The 22,690-nt window shown below is 38.5% G+C and overlaps 1 protein-coding gene across 3 annotated transcripts in view; it reads right to left on the bottom strand.

The window, feature by feature from the left end:
* CLVS1 (clavesin 1) overlaps positions 1-22,690 on the bottom strand; it is a 198,422-nt gene that overhangs the window by 97,231 nt on the left and 78,501 nt on the right. For all 3 annotated transcript variants that reach the window (XM_032296187.1, XM_032296185.1, XM_032296186.1), the window contains exon 3: positions 15,257-15,431. In XM_032296187.1, the coding sequence (XP_032152078.1) occupies positions 15,257-15,431 (175 nt within the window). The remainder of the gene's footprint in view (positions 1-15,256; positions 15,432-22,690) is intronic.

Here is a 22,690-nt window from a genome sequence, read left to right as displayed (position 1 = left end):
GGTTCTCACTTTCTCACCCAGGCTGGAGTGCAGTGGTACAATCATGGCTCACTGCAGCCTCCAACTACTAGTTAAAGAGATCCTCCTGCCTCAGCCTCCTGAGTAGCTGGGACTATAGATCTGCACCATCATGCCCAACTAATTTTTAAAATTTTAAATGTAGAGATGGAGTCTAGCCATCTTGCCCAAGCTAGGACAGTTCTCAAATATTGAATATTAGATTTATGCTCAAAGTTGATTATTTTCCCTATGTATGTATTATACTTGGGTTAATGGACTTACTATGTAAACCTAAATAAATGCAAGTGTTATAGAACACCACCACAAGAACAATCGAGAAATTGAACTTTGTACGAAAGTACTCAATGCTAACACGCTCTGACCAAAGAAAAGAATTGCAGAATGTTTCATGCCTTAGCTCTAACAAGATGTGATTTCTTTTATAGCTTCTGAACTGGGTCATCTTTATAGATTCTCTTTTAGAACAAGCTTTCCCCTTCCAAAGTCTTGAAATCCACTTTAATGCAGTCCTATATTCTTTTTTTTTTTTAAAGGAATATCTTAAATAAAATCTCATTCAGTTAGTGAAAAAAGTTATTCATAATTTCTTCCAAATCCTTAATGAGTCTACAGATTAGGGCATTAAGGATTACTTCTCTCAACAAATGACATTTCAGTTTAGCTGGCATTAGCTTAATTTCCTTGGTTATTTCACATTGTTAATACTATCCATTAAACATCTTTAAATTACTAAAATCCAGTCTATTATTAAAGCAGAAAAAAATCATTTTTATGACTGTACTTTAGAATTCTCAGTAGTGAAGTTATTTTCTAAACTCTTCAGTCCAGCTTCTGAGCCCTGCGACAACCACCTTTGTGTCTGTCTCGCTTACCCATCTCATTTTTCCTTTTCTTCCAGGTGGTCCCAAAGAAACATCAAGTTAATCTTTATCCTGTCCTGGGAGTAAGACCGGCTGGTTCTTCCACCTATGCCTGCTAAAAATCCTGGCACATAGTAAGAGGAATAAATAGTTGCTGAATTGAAGTGAGTCTCATCTTTCTATCCTCTGCCAATTCACATTACTCATACTTATCGAAGATTGGCTGACATTTCTTGCAGAATGAGTTTGATGAATAACTAGCTCTGGCATCACCATCCTTCTTAATAGCTCCTCAGCACTGATTTATCCACCTTCTAAAGTGCATTTCAGGATGCATTATCCAATAACCAGTATTAGGACAAATCAAAATACATACAGAACCAGTTAACTTAGATTCCTTCCTCACATCTCTTCCAATACAAATTCCAGGTAGACTAAAATGTTAAATTACCAAAAAAAAAAAAAAAAAAAAAAGAAAAGAAAAGAAAAAAGAAAAAAATCTAAGTCTGGAAGAAAATGCTAGTGAATTTAAATAACATTTGGGATAAATACTTGCTATAGCAAAGGCAGTTAAACAGATTTGATTATATAAGCTTTTTTAAACTGCTTTAAACAAGAACAGCAAAAATAAACTCTTGTAAATTTAAGTTCTGAAAAATATTTGTGATGAGATAAAATGTTATTTTCCTTGAATAACAAAATACCTTACAAATTAGTAATAAAACGCGAGTTTTAAAACCCCAATCAAAAATGGCTAAAGTACATTAACCAGCAATACCCAGAAAAGAGACTACAAATGTCTAATAGATATGTGGCAAATTGTCCCACCTCACTAGTAATCAAAGCAAACTAAAACCAAAAGATGCTATGCATTGTAGGGCATTGTGGAGAGCCTACCAATAACAAAAACTTGTGTTCAGTACCCGGTATTGGTTTGGTTCAGGAAGCAGACTCTCTCATACAAAATGCCTTTCTGCAGAGCATTTTCAACATGCTCTTCACCTCTAGAACTTTACCCTAAGGAGTTAATTCCTGTGGCGGAAAGTTTAGCTAAAGGATTATTCCTGTCATCATTTCACACAATACTGAAAGCACTGGGAACAATCTAAACACTCAACGGTTGGGAATTGGTTAATACATGATCATATAACTGAACAGTGGAATGGATGCAGTCATTTTAAACAATGAAGTAAAATGTTTAAAGGGCTAGAAAGCTGTTCACTGTAAAGTGAAAAGAGCAGATGCCCAGGTTTAAAATGTTTATTTCCGAGTAAGACAGGGTATAATTTGTATTTTTTATTCCTCATTTTTCTTTACCAGAATTAGCAGTATTAAAAAAAAAAAAAAAAACAATCTTTCTACAGTAAGCATGTTTATGGAACTCCCAAGACTAGGACTTTTGGAGCTGGAGTTGAGTTTAGACAATGTTATGGACATTTAGACATTTAGAGCATGTATTGTTCTTTTATTTTGGGAAATCTAAAAGGCAAACCTTCAAAGGGCTCTTTTTTGGTCATATGCAAACTATTTTTATTATAAAATAACTTTTTTACTCTCATAAACCCTCAAAAAATTAGCATTAATAATTTCTGGAGCTCCCAAGATATACAAATGACTAAAGGTTTATCTCTTAAGCTGTAATTTTTTAGATCATAGTATAGCTATTTTACATGAACATCTCTCTAATATTTTACACAGTTCCATGATGGCTTCAGCAATCCTTGTTGAATGTGACTGAGACTCTGCTAAAGAGCTCAGGATTATGGCCATGCACATCATATCTGATTCTGTGATATGCTGGTGCACTCAGGCTACTAAGATACATTATTCTAAATGGCTTCAGTCATGGTGCTTTCTAGCTTTCGTGGTAAAATTTTACATTATTTATGTTTCTTCCCTGGCTGTCAGCTGTTATTTCTTGATATTGTCTATATGGTAATGTGGGTTAGCCTCTCAACCCAAATTCTTGATTGAGCCTTCTAGATGTGGTGAGGTTGGAAACTACATAACCAAGTCAACAAGAAGTATGTGTAAAATGAGAATAAACAGTCTCTAAGGGAAGTCTGAGGAGTTTTCTTAAGAATAAAGTGTGTACATTATGTTAAGTGAAATAAGCCAGGCACAGAAAATTAAACACCGCATGTTTTCACTCATATGTAAAAGCTAAAAAAAGTTGATCTTATAGAAGTAAAAAGTAGAACAGAGGATATTAGAGGCTGGGAAGGATTAGGAGAAGCAGGTGAATGGAAGAAATTTGTTCAAGGGTACAAATTTACCGCCAGATAGTAGGAATAAGTTGTAATGTTCTACAGCACTGTTAAGATCACTATAGCTAACAATAACATATTTTCCAATAGCTAGAAGAGAGGATATTAAATGTTCCCAACACAAAGAAATGATAAATGTTTGAGATAATGATATGTTAATTAGCCTGACCTCATCCTATTTGTATGGATTGAGGCATCTTTATGTACCCCATAAATATGTATAATTATTATGTGTCAAGTTAAAAAATAAATAATAAAAAATATGTAACAAAAAGAATGAAGTGTGCAGGCTTAGCAGCCATTTGTGACACTATGTTTTATGAGATACAATTGTTGTACAATTACGTTCCACAAAGACAATGTGCTACTGCATTTCTTGGACTTGAAACTTTCAAGAAATTTAATAAATTCCAAATATAGGCATTAATAGTTTCAGATCTTTTATAAAAATGATACAAATAGATAAAATACCAAAGCGTTGTCATACTACAAAAAAATTCATGATTCAGATTAGGAACACCTTGACATAAGTGGTCAGTCATTTCTTTTGTATAAACTCCACTGTAGCAAAACTGATCTATGGTTTTGAAAGTCAAGATAGTGACTACCATTGGGGTCAGTCAATGATACACAGTATCTCTGGGTCACAGTTACTATTTTTTCTTGATCCGCATTTGGTTTACTATATGCTTTTATTTTCTGAAAAGTCACTGAGCTATAGCTTATGATTTGTGTAGTTCTCTTAATGTATCTCTTTTACACACTTATGATTTGGGTAGTTCTCTCAATGTACCTTACTCATCAAAAGAGTTTTTTACACAAAAATTAAGTCCTTCTATATATAAAAATCCAGCAATTCTCCTCCTGGGTATCTACCCACAAGAAAGGAAGTCATTACATGGAAAAGATACCTGCACATTCTGTTTATAGCAGTACAATTTGCAATTGCAAAATATGGAATCAGTCCAAATGCCCATCAATCAAGTGGATAAAGACAATGTGGTATATGTATACCATGGAATACTACTCAGCCATAAAAAGGAACAAACTGATAGCATTTGCAGCAACCTGGAAGGAATTGGAGATCATTATTCTACATGAACTAACTCAGGAATGGAAAATCAAACATCATATGTTCTCACTCATAAGTGTGAGCTAAGCTATCAGGAAGCAAAGGCATAAGAATGATACAATAACTTTGGGGACTTGGGGAGAAAGTTAGGAAGAGGTTGTGTGATAAAAGACTACACATTGGGTACAGTGTACACTGCTCAGGTGATGGGTGCACCAAAATCTCAGAAATCACCACTAAAGAATGAATTCATGTAACCAAGCACCACTTGTTCCCCAAAAACCTATTGAAATTAAAAGAAAAAAAAGAAACTATGGTAGAATTTTGTCTTTGGGCTATAAAGGGTTAACAATTCTTATTGGTTTATTTTTGAGATGGAGTCTCACTCAGCAGCCCAGGCTGGAGTGCAGTGGCATGATCTCGGCTCACTGCAACCACTGTCTCCCAGGTTCAAGCAATTCTCTCATCTCAGCCTCCTCAGTAGCTGGGATTACAGGCACCCACCATCATGCCCAGCTAATATTTGTATTTTAGTAGAGATGGGGTTTCACTGTATTGGCCAGGCTGGTCTTGAACTCCTGACCTCAAATGATCCGCCTGCCTCAGCCTCCCAAAGTGCTAGGATTACAGGCGTGAGACACCGCGTCCAGTCTTACTGGTTTCTTAGCAACAACTGTTCTCCTTTGGTGAATTTGGACTATATGTTACCACTTACTTATTCTAACAAAGTACACTTCCTCCCATGGAACACAATAAAAAGTCTAAGGTCTCTTGTTGGCCTCAAAGGTGATTAAAATTTTATTGGAAATTGATGTTTGATTGTTTCAATTTTTTTCATTTGCTTATTTTGAAGTGATGATTTGTTGCTCTGCTGCTCTGCTTAATCAATGGGATATAGGGAGGATCAAATAAAATACTGTTTGTGAAAGTATTGTAAGTGTCAGACTAACAGGTGCCATCACTGCTGTCATCATCACGATCATTACCATCAGCAGCAGCACTCTTATTTTTTACCGTAGACTAGAAAAGATGGGCTTAAGGTTATTTTCCTTATTTATTATGTCATGAACACTAGACTGTCTCCTGAGCTGGAAATTTCCACATCAGGGAGGGCCAATATGTGGCAGGCTTGCCTGGGTACCATCCACACTGAAGGTAAATCATGAATCAATCCCAGTACTCTTTTTCAGCTGAGCATGGCATTTGTGTCAGAATTCTTCTCAATGCTGCATTCTAATTGTTTAAATTTGATATGTGAGAGCAATCCTATTTCCCATCCGTGACCTAGGCTCTAACACTATGTCTGTAGAGGTAAAATTACAGATTCATAACATTAGAAGATGAGAAGGGTTGTAAAGATTTATGAAGTCCAGTGTTTATCAGGCGTGGTCCTGTGGCCACCTGCAGCATCACCTGAGAATTTGTTACTGCAAATTCTTACCCCCATACCCCAAACTACTGAATCAGACACTCCTAAGTTAGGATTCTAGAATCAAGGTTTTAACAAGTTCTCCAGGGATCCTGAGAGTTATATGGTATGAGAACCACTGCTGCAGTCCAATCCCCTCAGTTCTTGCTCATAAAGAATCTTAGGTCTCCAGGTGTCAAGCAATTTTCCCAATCCTATCCATGGAATTAGTTGCTAAACAGAAACCATAATCAACTTTCCAATTCCCAGGTGACATATTGGACAATAAGTTAAAAAAATGCAACAAAAAAGTCCCTCAAATTTCTATCTCTTTAAGTTTCTCATTGGAAATTCCTGTCATTGCCTGGCATCTTTTGGGGACTAACCCCCAACATTTTAGTCTCTATGGTTCAGGTGTAGAACCTTGGGTGGGGTCAGGATCTCATTTAGCCAGAGCACCCCTCAATCCCCTCACTCCTACCAAGAATGCAGACACTAGAGGTCACTTAAACCTGAAACTTTCAGTCTTCATTGTCACCTTATGAAAAAATCCTGACTGAAAATAAAGTCAGTATACAGGAAAGTGAGACTGAGAGATAGACAGAGAAAAAAGAGATAGTTTTTATGACATTGTTTCAACTTCAACTCTGGTCTGGCTAAGCCTGGAAGATACAGTAGCTCTGAATTGCTCGGTTAGGTAAATACCCTCCTCTCCTTTTTTTTTTTTCCCACTGATTCTTTTGCAAGGGCATTATTTTTAACACCTGTAGTTTAATCACCAGAGAGTGTGGGCCATGCAGGGCAAGATTCTCTACAGTTTCTTTCCAACAGGGGGCCCTTCAAGAATGCCAAAGGCTGCTTAGCTCTGATGCCAGGTCCCCTAGAACACTGACAGGACTAGAAACTTGTAATAGTCTCTATTTCTGCTAATACATTACATAGTATATTCAGAACAGAGTCTCTGGACAGCCATACCACACTTCATTTTGTAATAATGATAGGCAGAGATGTCTTCTTTGGTGCACTGAGAAATATTAGCCTGGAGCTAAACAATTCAGAGGTCAGTCCTTTGTCAAGATCAATCTTCCCCAGCTGTGTGAAGGCCCTTAACATCTTCTTCTTGTGAAAATCTTATCTGAGGCAAAGTAAGATGGAATACTTCTTCCATGACCATGCTCCTGCTCCCTCTCCTCTGGTTTTCTCTATGCCCTTACCACCTGTGGTTTGCGGACACATTTCTTGGCAGAGTTACCTTCCTTTCGCCACCTCCCCTCAACCCAGAGCTCTCTAGATGACAACCCCACCACTGCAGTGCAATGGTTTCTCTCCAAAGCTCTCCTTCCTTAGTTTCCGTCCCAATCTTTCCTTTCTCCGGCTTCTCACCTAACTTGTTCACAGTATGTTGCTCTTCACTTGGGTTCTTTTCTCATTCACTGCTGCTCCCTCCCTAGTTTTCTTCTGAATGATCTTTTCTTTCCTACGATTTCAATTACAGGTATTGATCGACTTACCACCTATGCAACTTACGACCATTCGACTTTACTACCACAATCGCTAGCCATGACTGCTCCATGTCTTGCAGCGCAAACGTTGCCCAGCTGGGCGTATGACACTGCGGACCAGCTTCCGGCAGCACTACCATCTCCGCGTGCACCATTCAACTGTACATATAGCCTACTCAACTTACAACCAAATCGTGTTACAACCGGTCCGTGGTGCCGACTGTGGTCGTAAGTGGAACACTAGCTGTACCACCAAATCTATGAATCTAGCCTAAACCTCTTCTTTCAACTCAGATTTAATGTAAATGATAAAGATATTCCACAATATCTTAAATTCAGCATATCTAACCCCTAAAAAAATGCTCATTACCTCCTATACCTGCTCATTCCTGTCTGCACGATCTCACTGATCATCACCGTTCACCAGTCACCTTAGCTTCACACCTGACCTTCATCTTTGACTCCTCCTCCACCACTTCCCACAGAGCCAACCCTCAAGCACTGCCTTATCTTTCTTCGTATTTGGTTATTGAGTCCCTTTTATCACTCCTAGTTGAGATGCTTATCATTTCTTACTTAAATTATTGCAATTGCTTTTTAATTGGTTCTCCTGCCTTTGACCCTCCCTTGCTCACAGCCAACAAATTAATCCCATGTGAAATTTAAATCTGTGTTGCCATCTTGCTTCCGTATGGCCAGTGGCTCTCTAAGTCTGCAGGAGGAGACCAAACTCTTTAGCATGGCACAGGAGCATACAAGCTCCTTGCCTGGCACTTGTGCACTCCAGAAAAATGAAATGAATTCTGTTTCTCTTTCCTACTGAGCTGTCTCTCTTTGTGTATGTTCTCTCCACTGCCTGTAAGCACTTCCTGTATCTTCACTTGCTATTCCATGCTCTCCTGCTAAGTATCAGCTGAGGTGTGGCCTTGCCCAGGATGCCATTCTTGACTCCACATGGCTGGATTGGATCTCTGGGATTTTATTAGCTTGGTACATATCTCTCTTCTTGGACATTTTTAAGAAATCTTTTATCAGTCTGCCTCTGCTTTGAACCTCTGCTTGACCTTCCCGAGGACAGGACCTGCATCTGTTTATCTTAGTGACTGGCTGGAAGTAATGACTTGGTGACTGTTTTTTAAATGGATGAATCAGAGGACTGGTGAGGTTTATAATGCATGGGAGTCTGAAAAATACCATTTATCAAAAGTACACCAAAGATAAACCCATTTAAATGGAACCATTTTAAATAGGCCAAACTGAGCCAGCCATCAGAATCACCAGAGTGTCATTAGCTCTAATTATCTTCCTGAGTTTAATTGATACTTAACAAGGTAGAGCATTAGAGGAGATATTTATTCCTCTAATATTCATATCATAACATAACGCACTCTTGCAAATTCAAAATTACAGCTTTATGACCTGAGGAGGTAAAACATAGTTTGCCTAGAGGAAAAGTGTCCTTCAAGCAAACCTGGAGTTTTTAGAAAACAGGAATTAAGAAACTTCTTAACAAAACGCAAATATCCTTTTCCTTCCACCTGTTCTAATATTTTTTAATACATGAAAACTAAAAATTAATAAAAGATGCTACAAATGTTACTACTGAAGAGAGCCCTATAGGATGAAGGAGGTACATTTCAGCCTCATTCATCACCACACTACTAAGGCATTGGGAAGATTCAACCCTCAGTTGTCGGGGATAATTAAAATAATCACACCGCATGAACAGAAAAACAAAGGTGCCTCAAGGGCCACTGCATAGGCAGGTGACACCAATCTCGCCCTAAGTAGTTACCTATAGTGAGCAGAAATAAGGAAATCTCTTGTTTAAGGCAAGTGAACAGGCTGGTAAGGTCTAATTTTCAGAGATCCAAATTACAGAGCTGCGGCAATGAAGAGTGATTTCATTTAAATGAGTGCACTACAGCCACACGGGCCTACAATAAGGGCTGGCCTCTTCATTCTTTCAACAGCACTCTAACATTGAGTGGCCACTGGCTGTCTCCCAGGCATGTTGCATGTACTATTTGATTTTCACCATAAACCTCTAAGGAGGAAACTATTACAACACCACATTTCACAGATGAGGAAACTGAGACCCAGAAAGTGAATGATTTGCCTGAGGTCTCTGAGGGGCGGAGCCAAGATTGAAGTCCAGACTGTGGGCTCTACTCTCATCCACACCAAAGTGTGTATTGTACCAGCAGCAGCAGCATCTCCTAGAAGTGTGTGTGAAGTGTAAATTCTTGGACTTTACATATATGGAAGCAGAAACTCTGGGAGTGGGGGTCAGCATTTTGGGTTGTAATTACCCCTCCAGGGCTATCTGACGTGCTTAAAGTTAATATCCATCGAGTTCTACTATAATGCCATGTTTTAGGGCAGGGCTTCTCAAACTTTAACGTGCATACAAATCACCTGAAGGACTTGTTGAAATGCAGCTCTGATTCAGTAGGTCTGGGGCAGGGCCTGATAATCTGCATTTCTAACCAGCTCTTGAATCTGCTGGTACTGCTGGTTTATGGAGTACATCTAGAGAAGTATAGCCCTAGACTGATTGTGAGAGCCTGGAAGACAGGCTGGCTTTGTTCCCTGCTGTACATCCTGACCCATATTTTATGTTGGATGAATACACCATGAGTCAGGATGTCTGCAGGTCTGATGTATGGACTGCAGAATTGGTGTGAATATATTAATATTACTAACTTGAAATGCATCTTCCCAACCTGACTGTCAAAATTTCTAACCACAATATGCTCCATCAGTGATACTCAGGAACTACGATTGCCCATTGATGTGACAGAATTTGCATTGTTCTAATCTTTTGAGTGAATATGGCACTTTAGATTTGCCAAAGGGAAGTGAACATGTCATGTCATGTTTTGGAAAAGGGGCTGGCTGTAGGAAGGAAGCCGGAGAGTATGAACCAAGATCTGAGGATTATTTAAAAAGAGATGCCAAAGAACTAAAAATAAGAATTATTCAACCCAGCAATCCCATTATTGGGTAAATACCCAAAGGAATATAAATCGTTCTACCACAAGGGTACCTGAATGCATATGTTCATCACGGCCCTATTCACAATAGCAAAGACATGAAACCAACAGTGGATTAGGTGAAGAAAATGTAAAAAATATATGCTATGGAATAGTACACAGCTGTAAAAAAGGAATGAAATCATGTTATTTGCAACAACATAGATGCAGCTGGAGGCCATAATTTTAAGCAAACTGACATAGGAATAGAAAACAAAATACCTCACATTCTCACTTATAAGTGGGAGCTAAACATTGGGTACACATGGACACAAAGAACGGAATAATAGACACCAGGACCTACTTGAGGTTGGAGGGCAAAAAGAGGGCGAGAATCAGAAAACTACCTATTGAGTATTAGGCTCACTACCTGGGTAATGAAATAATTTGTACACCAAACCACAGCAACATATAGTTTACTCATGTTACAAAACTGCACATGTACCCCCGAGCCTAAAATGAAAGTTGGAAGGAAAAAAGCATAATTCTCTCATGCAAAAATAATTAATAAATAAAGGACGCTAAGGAGATAGGTGATTGCAGTTGGCTAAGCCTCTGAGCATTGCTCCATGTTCCATCCTACCTGGACTAAAAGTTAGAAAGTCATCATTATCATTTAGGGTCAAAAAAAGAAGAGTGGAAAAGCAATGGACCTCCTTTTCTACTAAAGTGGCTCAAAGCTGTTGGAAGAAGTTGAATCAAGGTTGATATAAATATAAAAACACCTTTAACAGAAAAAAATGTCACACAATAAACCTCAAACAAAGAGTTAATGGACTGGTAAAGTGTTCAGAATGGCTAGATGATAATGACATGAGTGTGAAAATGAGAAAAAAATAAAAAATAGATTGCTTGCTGAATCTCCTCCAGAAAGTGAAAAACATGCTTCTCTAAATCTGTGACAAATATCTGGGTCCTTAAAGGAATCAAATATTTTGTAAATAGCCTACAGGACACAAGACGGTAGCTCTTCCTAAATGAAACACTTGAGCACAGTAAGCTCTTGAAATATCTGGGTTGGCTGAACATCGGTAAACACAGTATGTTGATTGTAATCGCTGGGTTGCAGCGATTTATAAGAAATGATTCCAAAAATTGATTTTGGACTCATCACAAAGCTCAAGAGCAGGACTTCAGTATGTGGCTCATTCTGCCAGAAATCCCCAGCAGAACTTGGAATAACATTGAGCTGTATTAAAATGATAGCATATTACTTTGTTTGATTAAAATTTAAACAAATTGTAATGAACAGATACAACAGCTCTTTTAGACTTTATATTGACCACATTTAAAGATCAAACAGCTCAGCAGGAGTACATGACTCACAAGCATTCTCAAAATTAGTATTTTGACTAAGGTCTTTTAAACTAATATTTATAGAATATTTATGTAACTGGGGCAACTTAATATTCTAAACAATGACAATTCCTCAAAGCATTGCTCTAAAAGGAGGAAAGTATAGTATAGACACTATTAGAATTTCATGACTGGCCGATACAAGTCAAATTTTGATGTAAAAATCTTATGATCCCTTAAAGAAAGACTAATGACTAATTAATAAGCCTATGAGGGGCATAACCAAGCTCCATGCACATGCCAGTTTTTGATGATTATTGTCAGAAGCAGCATTAATTACCTTTTAAAGCACAGAAATACAACTGGCAGACCCAAATAGAAGATAGTCCCCGACTTGCTAGCCCAGTGCCCATCACCTCTGTATTACCTAGAATCACATCCACTTTGGGGTCAGTTGGGAATATGTGTAATCCAGAAAATCAGGTATATATCCTGAGTCAGAATAAAGCTCCTTGATGTTACATTGCAATGTCTTTTCCAAAAGATATTCCAAACATCTTTTGCTACATTACAGATGCCCTGATATGCTGCCCAGCCACTGAGAGGGCTGCCAGAAAGTCCTCAGATAACAGCTCCCTTTGGGACCTCTGGTTGAAGAGAACTGCTTTGCCCAAGCTTACAACATTTTCCTAGGACAGCCAGCACACAGTGACTGAACATTGTGCACATATTAAGGCCCAGACTGTTAAGCCCAGCTGCAAATGTTCACTCCAGTTTCAGAATGCCTGGGGCTTCACTGGAGATGACTGAATCCCAACTTAACTTCTCATACTGTCCAGCTTTCTCCTGTAGTAGCTTCTCCAACAGGTGTTGACCCAAAGAGCACTCTCTAATACACCTTTGGCATGTTAGTCACATCGTTGTCTGCTCCCCAGAAAACCAAAAGCGTAAGGATTAGTAATCAAGGAACCTAACTTGTAGCAATTAGTAATCAAAGTTCTCCTTGAACAACTGTGTTTATGGAGAACTAGGAACCATGGTAATAGAAGTAAGGCTCAGGGTTCTGGAACCACGCTGTGATGCAAAGTGCAGGATTGATACAGAATGACCTTAAATTCTCACTGCCTAAAGATTGAGCTGTCTGGGATGGCCCCAACCACCTTGTCCCTGCAGAAGGTATTGTATTACCTATTTGGTGGTGGGGATGTAGGGATGCGGGGGGCGGGGGGGGGAGTGTTTCATACCCTAAGGCCCCAAATTCTCCAGAGGTCGAGAAGCAGGTAATCCTAGACAAATGCTATAAACAAACAGCTGAAATCCCAAACCAGATGGCCTAGCACCAAATTGGATTGCTTATTTCCCCTGACAAGGCCACTTTCTCATACCTACCCTAGAAAAGGCAGGACAGCAGAGATCTCCCTCCCCCACAATCTCCCACATGTCCAAAGAACACTTGGACTCTGTAAGTCTCTCTGGGGGTGCATGGGAGGAAGGAAGTGTGCGACTTTTCTTCCCTCATTGATGCTGGCTGTATGTGGCTTTTCCTTTCTCTAATGAAGTCTGCCAGTGATGTTTTAATTTATCTTGAATTTCTGTGGCTAACAAATTGACACCTTTATAGGACCCTCCTTGCACAAAGTGCTCACCATAAAGGAATGAACTCTGCTTAGTACCACTTATGGCTTTTTCGAGACATCAGAGATGTTCGTGGCTACCTGGAGAGGGAGGCAACCCTTGCAATGAAAAAAGTTGCAAGGAGAGCCAGTGGTGGATTGACCAGGGCATCTGAATATCTCAAAACCAGAGAGCAGGTGGCCTGAAGTGAGAAGTTATAAGTAGCTGGGCAGAGTTGACCAGCCAATGTGGGCAAGAGCAGAATTGTCTCAGTAACCCTGAGTGCTTCTTCAACATGGTCAAGTCAACAAGCTAAATTGGGATGGCGGAACTACTATCCTTGATGAAGGAACTGTACCCCAGCTAAGCTTCCTAGGGACCATGGGTTTCTTCTCCATGACAGGAGGGCTATTCCTTAACCAAAACCATAGGACATTGTGAAAATCATCTTGGACCCTGGCATACGACAAGTGGAGGCCCAAATGGGACCCAAGTTTCCCCTTCAAAGGTCCTCTAGTATTTCCCACAAGAATGGCTTTTATTTATGTATGACATTATCTTTTAAAACACATTCACATGCATTAATTCAGTAAGACCTCAGTACGTTCACATCAACCTACTGAACTTTTTGAGGACATATTATGTAATCCATACATTTTTAGGAAGAAAAATTGGAACATAGGGTTGGATTTTCCTTACTGATTTAGGAAAAAATTTTATAAAGGGCTAGAACTTGTATCACAGCTACTTGCACATATAATGAATTATCTTTTTTTAAAAAAGATAAGATTACACGCAGCTTGTACAGACATTCCTGGAAATATGGTCAGCATAATTTAAGCACAATATAAACCTTGAAGCTTACTTTAAAACTTCCTTTGATAAAAGCTTTAAGGAGAAAGAGATCAGATGTTCAGATGCTTAGATGAGAGGAGGTTGGAGAAAAAGAGTTAGAGCTAAGAGGAAGCAACTGATGGAAAAGAACACAGAAGTCTACAATTGGGCTTTTAAGGCAAGGCAGGATGCTCTATGTAGTCTGCATATTCAAAAGCAATTTTACAAATGCCCCCCAAATACACTGCATGATGTAGCCACCCAGGACAATCTGGCATCCCTGGAACAGTGTGGACTTGCTGTTCCTCTTCTGAAATGCCTGCTCTACTTCTCCTCCTCTGGGAAATAGGGTACCATTTCAATAAAATCAGATCCACTCACTACATACATGTTTATCACAGGCCCGCTAGGTGCCAGATATTTGCTGAGGGCCAAATACAAATAAGCCATAATTTAAGAAACAGACCCACCAGTTACCACAGTGGAGTGTAATGGAGGATTGAAACGGGTCCTAGTCTTGCACTCTGAAGAGCATGAGTAATGACTACTTGATCTGAGAATGTCATGTTTTGCTATATACATAGCTGTATATAACTGCCATCTGGGGGGGAGAGTCATTCCATCGAGTTAATCTGCCTATAAAATTAATAGGGGACATGAATTTTATCTATGCTGATTCAAAATGTCCCCAAAATATGCCCTTAATTTGGTACTGTAATAATGTGTCACCAGAAGGCTAAGCAGCATTGCCTTTCTGAGTTACTTCTCATAGAATCCCAGATCCTTAGAAAGTAGAAAGAACCCTAGAGACTAACCACTCTAACCCTGTAGCCCAAAAACCTCTTCCCCAAATCCTGATAACTGGTCATACAAACAGGAGGCAGTTTCATCTGCTTCCTTTGTTTGCACCAAAGTGATCCACTTAAGCACAAGCTCTGCAGCACTTTACACTCTTGGAAGTTGTGATCTGCAGGGTGCATTTCTGGGGCACAAAAATGCTTCTGAAAGCCCCATGCCACCTCTACATATGACATGCTCATAAAGCAGATGTTTCCTAGTTTTAATTTTTGTGAACTCTCTGGTGGATTAAGCCAAACATCTTGGAGCTTTATTCATTATTGCTACAGTGGATAATTTGTGCCTGTGGTAACAGTAATTTGGAGTTATTAATGAAAATGAGAGATAATCTTAAAAAGCATCTAAAGCTCAGGCTGAGGTACAAGCACAGAGTACTCAGATGAATGTTATCCAAGTTTCCTTTTTTCATTCCAAAGGATAAACATTACTTTGGTTGCAATAATTTTTTTTAAAGTATGTTGTCACACGTTATGCATTCATTGAACGTACCTGCAACCCTTCAATAGCCAGTTTAAGGATGGAAGGAGTCAGCTTGGAGGCTTGTTTGAAGGAAAAATTACTCCAGTCTATAATTAAAATGAAGCCATTTATCTGAAGCTCTGGATCTTCAATTAGGACTTCCAGTGACAGCAGGATGGCACGAAGGATGTCTGTGAAGGAGTTCCTGTGGCCAGAGCAGAAAGGAGAACTGTGTGTGAATATTAGCAGGTGATAGCACATTGCGTGCAACAGTGCTGACCTCCACATGCCACTGCTCCATGAACCCAGCTTGCACGGTCACTTTGGCCTCCTGTACCCAAAGGGACTGAAAATACATTTGCTAAACTTCATAACCATAATGCTTCAAGACTTGCAGGTTGGACACCTCTTTTGGATCTGCACCTCAAACTTAATGTCACGCTACCGTGTTCTTATGGTTTTCCATACTATGCTTCCACCACAGCCCCGATTGCATTTTGCTGAAATAAATCCCTTACCCATCTGTCTCACTCACAGATCTCTGATGTCCTTTAGGGTAGGGATTGGGCCATAATCATAGCTGTTTCTGCAGTACAATGAAGCATTGCTGAACAAATGAGGTGAGACCTCAATCAGAGGTGTTTATTTTGATGAAATCTCTCTTCTTTGTATTTTAAAAATCTTGTTAAGAGTGAAAAACATTAATGCAATTGATGCAATTTTTTTAGCTTCAATTCATGAATAGAGAAAAATAAAACAGGAAGAATAGCTTATTTTCTGTGAAGGTCTACAGAGTGTGATTTGGGAGGGAAATTGCATTGAGTACATCAGTAACTATGACAACAGGCAGACCTGAATACAAACTACAGTGACAGCTCTCCAGTGCTCTGTGTATTCCTCCACATCATATATTCCCATTCACCAGGTGATTTTTGTTTTAAGTAAATTTCAGACATGAAGAAGTGATGGCAAATTCACTCTATTTCACTCAGTAAATTATCTGAGCTAAAAATCTAAGATCTTAGAGGATCTCTAGATTCAGTGTTTTTCTCGGTGAGCAGGAAAATATGAGCTTGGATGGCAAGTGATGGCAAAATCTGCTACTCCCTTCATTTTCCTTAAAATCAGAAGCCAAGTTCTCTTGTGAAATCAGTGTGAAACAATCAGATTCTTGAGCAGTCCAATCTGGTTCAAATGCCAATGACTCCGCATTAGAAATCAGGAAATCTGTAATAAAAATATAAGACAGGGCTGGGCATAGTGACTCACGCCTATAATCCCAGCAGTTTTGTGAGGCTGAGGCAGTTGTATCACCTGAGGTCAGGAGTTTGAGACCAGCCTGGCCAACTTGGCAAAACCTCATCTTTACTAAAAATACAAAAATTAGCTGGGTGTGGTGGCAGGTGCCTGTAATCCCAGCTACTCTGGAGGCTGAGACAGGAGACTTGCTTGAATCCAGGAGGTGGAAGTTGCAGTGAGCCAAGATGGCACCAGCCTGGGAGTCACAGCGAGACTCTGTCTAAACAAACAAACAAAAAACAACAAAAAAAAGTAAGCCAGTTAGAATATATTGAATGCCTGGTATAAACTCAGTGTTGTGCCTCATGCTTAAAGTTATAAATTAGAATGTCCTATTTCTACTTTCAAAACACTCTTAATTTAATTGGAGTGGGGTGGGAGATTAGCAACATGAGTTGGAAGGGATCAATAAAATTGGAGTAATCAGGGAAGAGTTTATAGAGAGGCTTGGGATAATCTTGAAAAATGGATAGGAATTTTATGGATAATTGGGAAAAGGGGGGAGCAAGGCTTTTTCAGGAGAGAGAAGTGACACAGATAAAAAATAAGGATATTAGCCCATTCTGTTTCTGTATAGTCCTTCTTACTAAAAATTATTTCTTTATATTAAGCCATAATTTTCCTCCTTCAAATCCACCCAGGGGGTGTAGTTCTGCTATATATAAAAAAAACCCTCAAGTCTCCACACACCACACACTTTCAACTATCTAAGCATGATGGTCACGATACCATACATAATCTCTAGATTTAAAAAATTTTGTAACTTGAACCATTTCTCATGGGAAATGGTTCCTAATACTCTTTTTGTCATGATGGTTTCCTTTCAGATATAGTCCCTTTTCATTTTTAGGGATTTCCTATTCCTGATGTTGTAGAACAGGTTTTCATTGGGAGTTTGTATGCTTTTGTTTTTCCTTTCACATAAAAGAATTATCCAAAAACCCAAGTCTTTTTCATAGATACAGCTTTGTATTGGAAAGAAACATTGATTTAAGAGAAACAAGGGAGTAATGAGTTTAGGCAATCTCAAATGGAAATGCCCAATTGGTAAACCGGAAATGATCATTAGGGCATCAGTGAGTCTGAGCCTAGATAAGCTTTCTTAGGAAGGGCATAAACACAGAGAAAATCAGGATGGAAAGGCTAAGTCTAAGGTAAAGCCTACATATAGTACTGCAGTTGAAGGAAGAAGAATTTAATAAAAGGGAGAGGATCAAGGTTGTGTTAAAAAAGAAGAAGAGAATATTTAAAGAAACAAGAATATGATAGATTGCATCACTGTGTTAATGACACCAATTCTTCATTTATCCCTGCATCCACACACTAGCTATAGCCTCATTGAGGATACAGCATATTTTTTGTCTGTTGTTCATGTGACTTGATTTGACAGTAAACATCATCAGTAACTTTAACCACTGGCACCATGATAGGACGCCAATTCCAAGCCTAACTCTTAAGAGAACCTCAGATGTTACTACTGTTTTCTTGCCCTTCTGCCATTGCCATAGTAAAAATATGCCACAGCCAACATACTGGACTGTGGAGAAGGGGGAAACATAACAGACCAGCGACTCCCCAGCCAACTAGCAGGTCTTCATTAGAAGTAGCGCCACCTAGGTGAACCTAGCCTAAACTGCAGCCGCCCACAGATGCATAAGCAGCAATAAATGATTGCTTTCTTAAGCCACAGAGTTTTGAGATGGTTTGTTACATAGCAATAGGTATCCAATACCAAATGGTAGCTAATAAAGTCTAACGCAAAAGAAAGATCAAGGAGAATAAGGAAGGAGAAAGGACCATTGCATTTGACAACAAGTACTCTTTGGAAAGTTTTGGGAGAGCACTTTTAGTTGAATGGTGAAGTTAGAAATAATTAATTTTGAAGATTTTAAGCAAATTACTTAATCTCTATCTCATTTTACTCCTTTAACTACAAGCTGGCAAGTCTTTTCATCATATGTCGACACATATCTACTCCAAGAGAAAATACTGAGCTCTGCCTGGAAACCATTCTATGCATTTTGAGGAGCAGAACCTTACTGCAGGACAGGCACTCGCAGTGAAGGAAATATTATATTCATGGGATGATCCCAGGAGAAAGTAAAAGGATTATAGGCTTCATTACAGTTTCCAAATGTTTGAATGTTTTACTTTTCCAGCGGAATTGGGCAGGCAGGAGAAAGTTGAACGGACTGTGTCTCGAGTCATGAAGCTTTTCCAGTGTAGGGGAGTGTGAGCCTACCTCTTACCTTAGCTGCAGTCATTACCTTGATTTCCCTAGTTTTTGACTTCCTTGTATGAATTTCCTCATTTTTTTTCCTCTTCACTTTTTACAACACCCTTTGACTTCTGGACTCCTAGCTTTTTAAAATTAAAAATGGCTGTCAGACCAAATAATTTATGTAGCTACTCCACCCTCAAAAACATGGAGCATAACTCCCTACTCCATAAGAGGACTGAGCATCATGGCTTCCTTCAAAGAGTACGGTATAGAAAGAGGAAGAAGAGTTACTCTACAGTGGAGAAACCTGGCAAATGCTACCTCAGCCAGGTGATACATCTCAACCTCGCCAGTGATAAATCATGTTGATCGTATTTATTCTTCCTATGGTGATGAAAATGGCACTTGACCTCTATGGTCTTCCTCCCAAATAAATATAACCCAAGGGTAGTCATAAGAAAAACATAAGACAAATTCCAGTTGAGGGATATTCTACAAAATACCTGACTGGTACTGCTCAAAATTATCAAGTTTATCAAAAAACAATGAAAGTCTGAGAAACTGTCACAGCCAAGCAGAACCTAAAGAAACATAAAGACTAAAGGTAATGTAGGATCTTGGGTAGCATCCTGGGACAGAAAAAGGACATTAGGTAAAAACCAAAAGAATCCAAATGAAGTATGGACATTAATGAAAAATGTATTAATATTGGTTCATTAGTCATAACAGAAATACTGTCCTAATGTGAGGGAAATTAGAAGGCAGGGCGTAGGGTAAGTCTCCGTGCTGTTTTCACAGTAATTGTGTAAATCTAAATACGTTGTAGATAAAAAGTTTATTTTAAAAAATAAGTGACTACTAGAGTTTATAATCTGCCAAAATAAATCTTCGTGAATATTCTAAAGAGGATTCTAAGCAAACCAAAATGGTCAAAAGCAGTTCAGCTACTTTATGCAAATTGTGGAAATGAGAACAGAAGACATTTCCAGAGTTTCTTCATTCTACCAACTCATGTAGATTTATATATGGTTTAACTCAAAACCTCAGGAGGAAAATTTTTTTGATTTACTTTATTGCCTGCAATCACAATTCTATCAGAATATTTTAGCACTTGTATCAAAATGAACTAACAGATGACAAATAGATATTTACATTTCTTCCACCCTTTTTTAAATTTGCATAATATTTATATAGTCAGTTATGGATATTAGTTTTGGATTAATTATAAGTTCAAATGTGATGATGTATGTGAGAACACCATGTAAACTGCAAATTGCCAGTGAAATTGTAAAGAACTCTATTTGCAGAAAATAGGAAACTTAAATTTTTTCCCCCATAAAGGATTTTATACAAATTAGGACTTAGTAATTGTTTATCTACAGGGGTTGTGAGCAGTTAGAGATTACAAATAGTGACTCATTTTTAGGTTCTATTGTTGTTAAGCACCTGAGGCTTTAAAACCTAAATCAACAGCACAATGCAAACAAAATACAAAATAGTGGAAAATAGTAAGTTCTTACCAATGAGAAAGTATTCAAGTTTCAAGACATGGCCCATTTGTGCTTTGAATTTTTAGTGGAGATTCCAGAACTTGATCCCAGGGTTAGACTCATAAGAAAAATAAGGTTATAAGTGATCAGATAATCATATAAAGATATGATAGGGTTTAAAGTAACTTTTTTTTTTTTTTTTGAGAAAGAACAGGAGGAAGCCTCTTAGTCAATTCTGAAATCACAGGGCATATTTTTATACTAATTTTTTGTGCTGCAGCAAGAAGTCTATTACAGACAACCCACAGAGTGGGAGAAAGTATTTGCAAACTATGCAATTGACAAAGGACTAATATCCAGAATCTATAAGGAACTCCAACAAATCAGCAAGAAAAAGACAAATAATCCCAACAAAATGTGGACTAAGGACATGAATAGACAACTCTCAAAAGAAGATATACAAATGGCCAACAAATATATGAAAAATGCTCAATATCACTAATAATCAGGGAAAGGCAAATCAAAACACCCATGCTATACTACATTACTCCTGCAAGAATGTCCATAATAAAAATAAATAAATAAATAGTAGATGTTGTCAAGGATGTGGTGAAAAGGGAACACATTTCACTGTTGGTGGGAATGTAAACTAGTACAACCACTATGGAAACAGTATGGAGATTCCTTAAAGAAATAAAAGTAGATCTACCATTTGATCCAGCAATCCCACTGAGTTATCTACTCAGAGGAAAAGAAGTCATTACATGAAAAAAACACTTGCCATGCATGTGTATAACAGCATAGTTCACAATTGCAAAAATATGGAATCAGCCCAAATGCCCATCGATCAATGAGTGAATAAAGAAAATGTGGTACATATGTGCCATGGAATACTACCCAACCATAAAAAGGAACAAAATAATGGCATTCAAGGCAACCTGAATGGAGCTGGAGACAATTATTCTAAGTGAAGTAACTCAGGATTGGAAGACCAAATGTCATATCTTCTCACTCCTAAGCTGAGCTATGAGGATGCAAAGGCATAAGAATGATGCAATGGACTTGGGGACTCGAGGGGAAGGATAGGAGGGAGATGAGAAATGAAAGAGTACAATTGGGTACAGTGTACGCTGCCCAGGTGATGGCTGCACCAAAATCTACTAAAGAACTTATTCATGTAACCAAACACCACCTGTTCTCCCAAAACTCTGTTGAAATAAAAATTAAAAGTTTTTTTATAAAAAAAAAATCTTTGGCCATTTCTGTCTTTAAGCCTCTTGGCATCACACTTAATATGATGATTTTTTTTTGAAATTTCTTAAGGTCTACCACAAACTACAAAGTGGTTTTGCAGATAATTTTCAACAAATATCTGTCTTGGTCATAGGTGCAGAAACATTGCCTTCAAGCACATGTCTTTATCTATTCATCCCATTTAAAACTGCTTTCAAAATTGCTTACGAAAATAACCATGATGTGGTTCTCAGTTACAGAGTGTGCTCTGCACTTTCTCTGATAATGATGTCTAAGCCAAGGTGAAGAGGCAAATGTGCTCCTTCTGTACATCTGCTGATGTATTTTGGCCCCTAGACTGAGGAAGAATCCTCCTTTAGTCAACTGACAGCAGCACTGTACTTGTAAAAGGTGACTGGGCTAACACCGTGGCTTTGCCACTCACCAAACATGCAACCATCCATACAAGACTGAAGTTCAGCAATGCACAATTTCCTGTTCCTTACATGTGTAGGGTTGTTGCTAGCATTTTCCAAAATAAGATGTGTGAAGGAGCCTTCTATCCCAATAGGAGGCAGTATTTGTATTTACAAGAATTATAGAGAGAACCCTCTTAGTCACTATTTTCATGATGATGATGGTAGCAGGACAGTAGGGAGTGTGCAAATTTTAATTGTCTTGTTTCTAGGTGGGTTTATTTTCTCCTCTTCCAGGCCTGTGGGTCTTCAAAAAACTGTCTAAAATGGGAATTCATGTGAGACACTTTCCTAAATGGTTTCTAATAATTTTTATATAATTCAGGTTTTAGCTGAATGTGTGCCATTGTTCTCCTAAGCAAATAAATCCTTATTTCTCAGTGAGGTAATCAAGGAGAAAGAAAAAAAAATTGTGTTCTGAAAATATAAGATTCAAGAAGTATGCTCACAAAAAATGTTTGGCTTTGCTCTAGAAGAATTCATATTAGCAATAGGTAGTATTAAATTTACTGCCCTGAATTTTAGCTGGAAACAAATTAGACAATCCCTTTTCTCAGCAGAGTTGGTCACAGAGAGAACAGAAGCCTGGATTTAACTCTACCTCACATTGATGAGGCTCACATTCTCAAGAAGAAAAAGGAAAGATGGAAGAGAAGACAGAAAAGCAAAAAGGAAGGAAGAAGGGGAGAGAAAGAAGATGGGAGGGAGGGAGGGGGAGAGAGGAAAAAGGAAAGGAAGGGGAGGG

The sequence above is a fragment of the Sapajus apella genome, unplaced genomic scaffold, assembly GCF_009761245.1.
Source record: "Sapajus apella isolate SASKATOON/1434 unplaced genomic scaffold, GSC_monkey_1.0 scaffold35, whole genome shotgun sequence".
Lineage (NCBI taxonomy): Eukaryota > Metazoa > Chordata > Mammalia > Primates > Cebidae > Sapajus > Sapajus apella.
The sequence above is the reverse complement of the archived record's forward strand: the minus strand, read 5'-3'. Positions and strand labels throughout refer to the sequence as shown.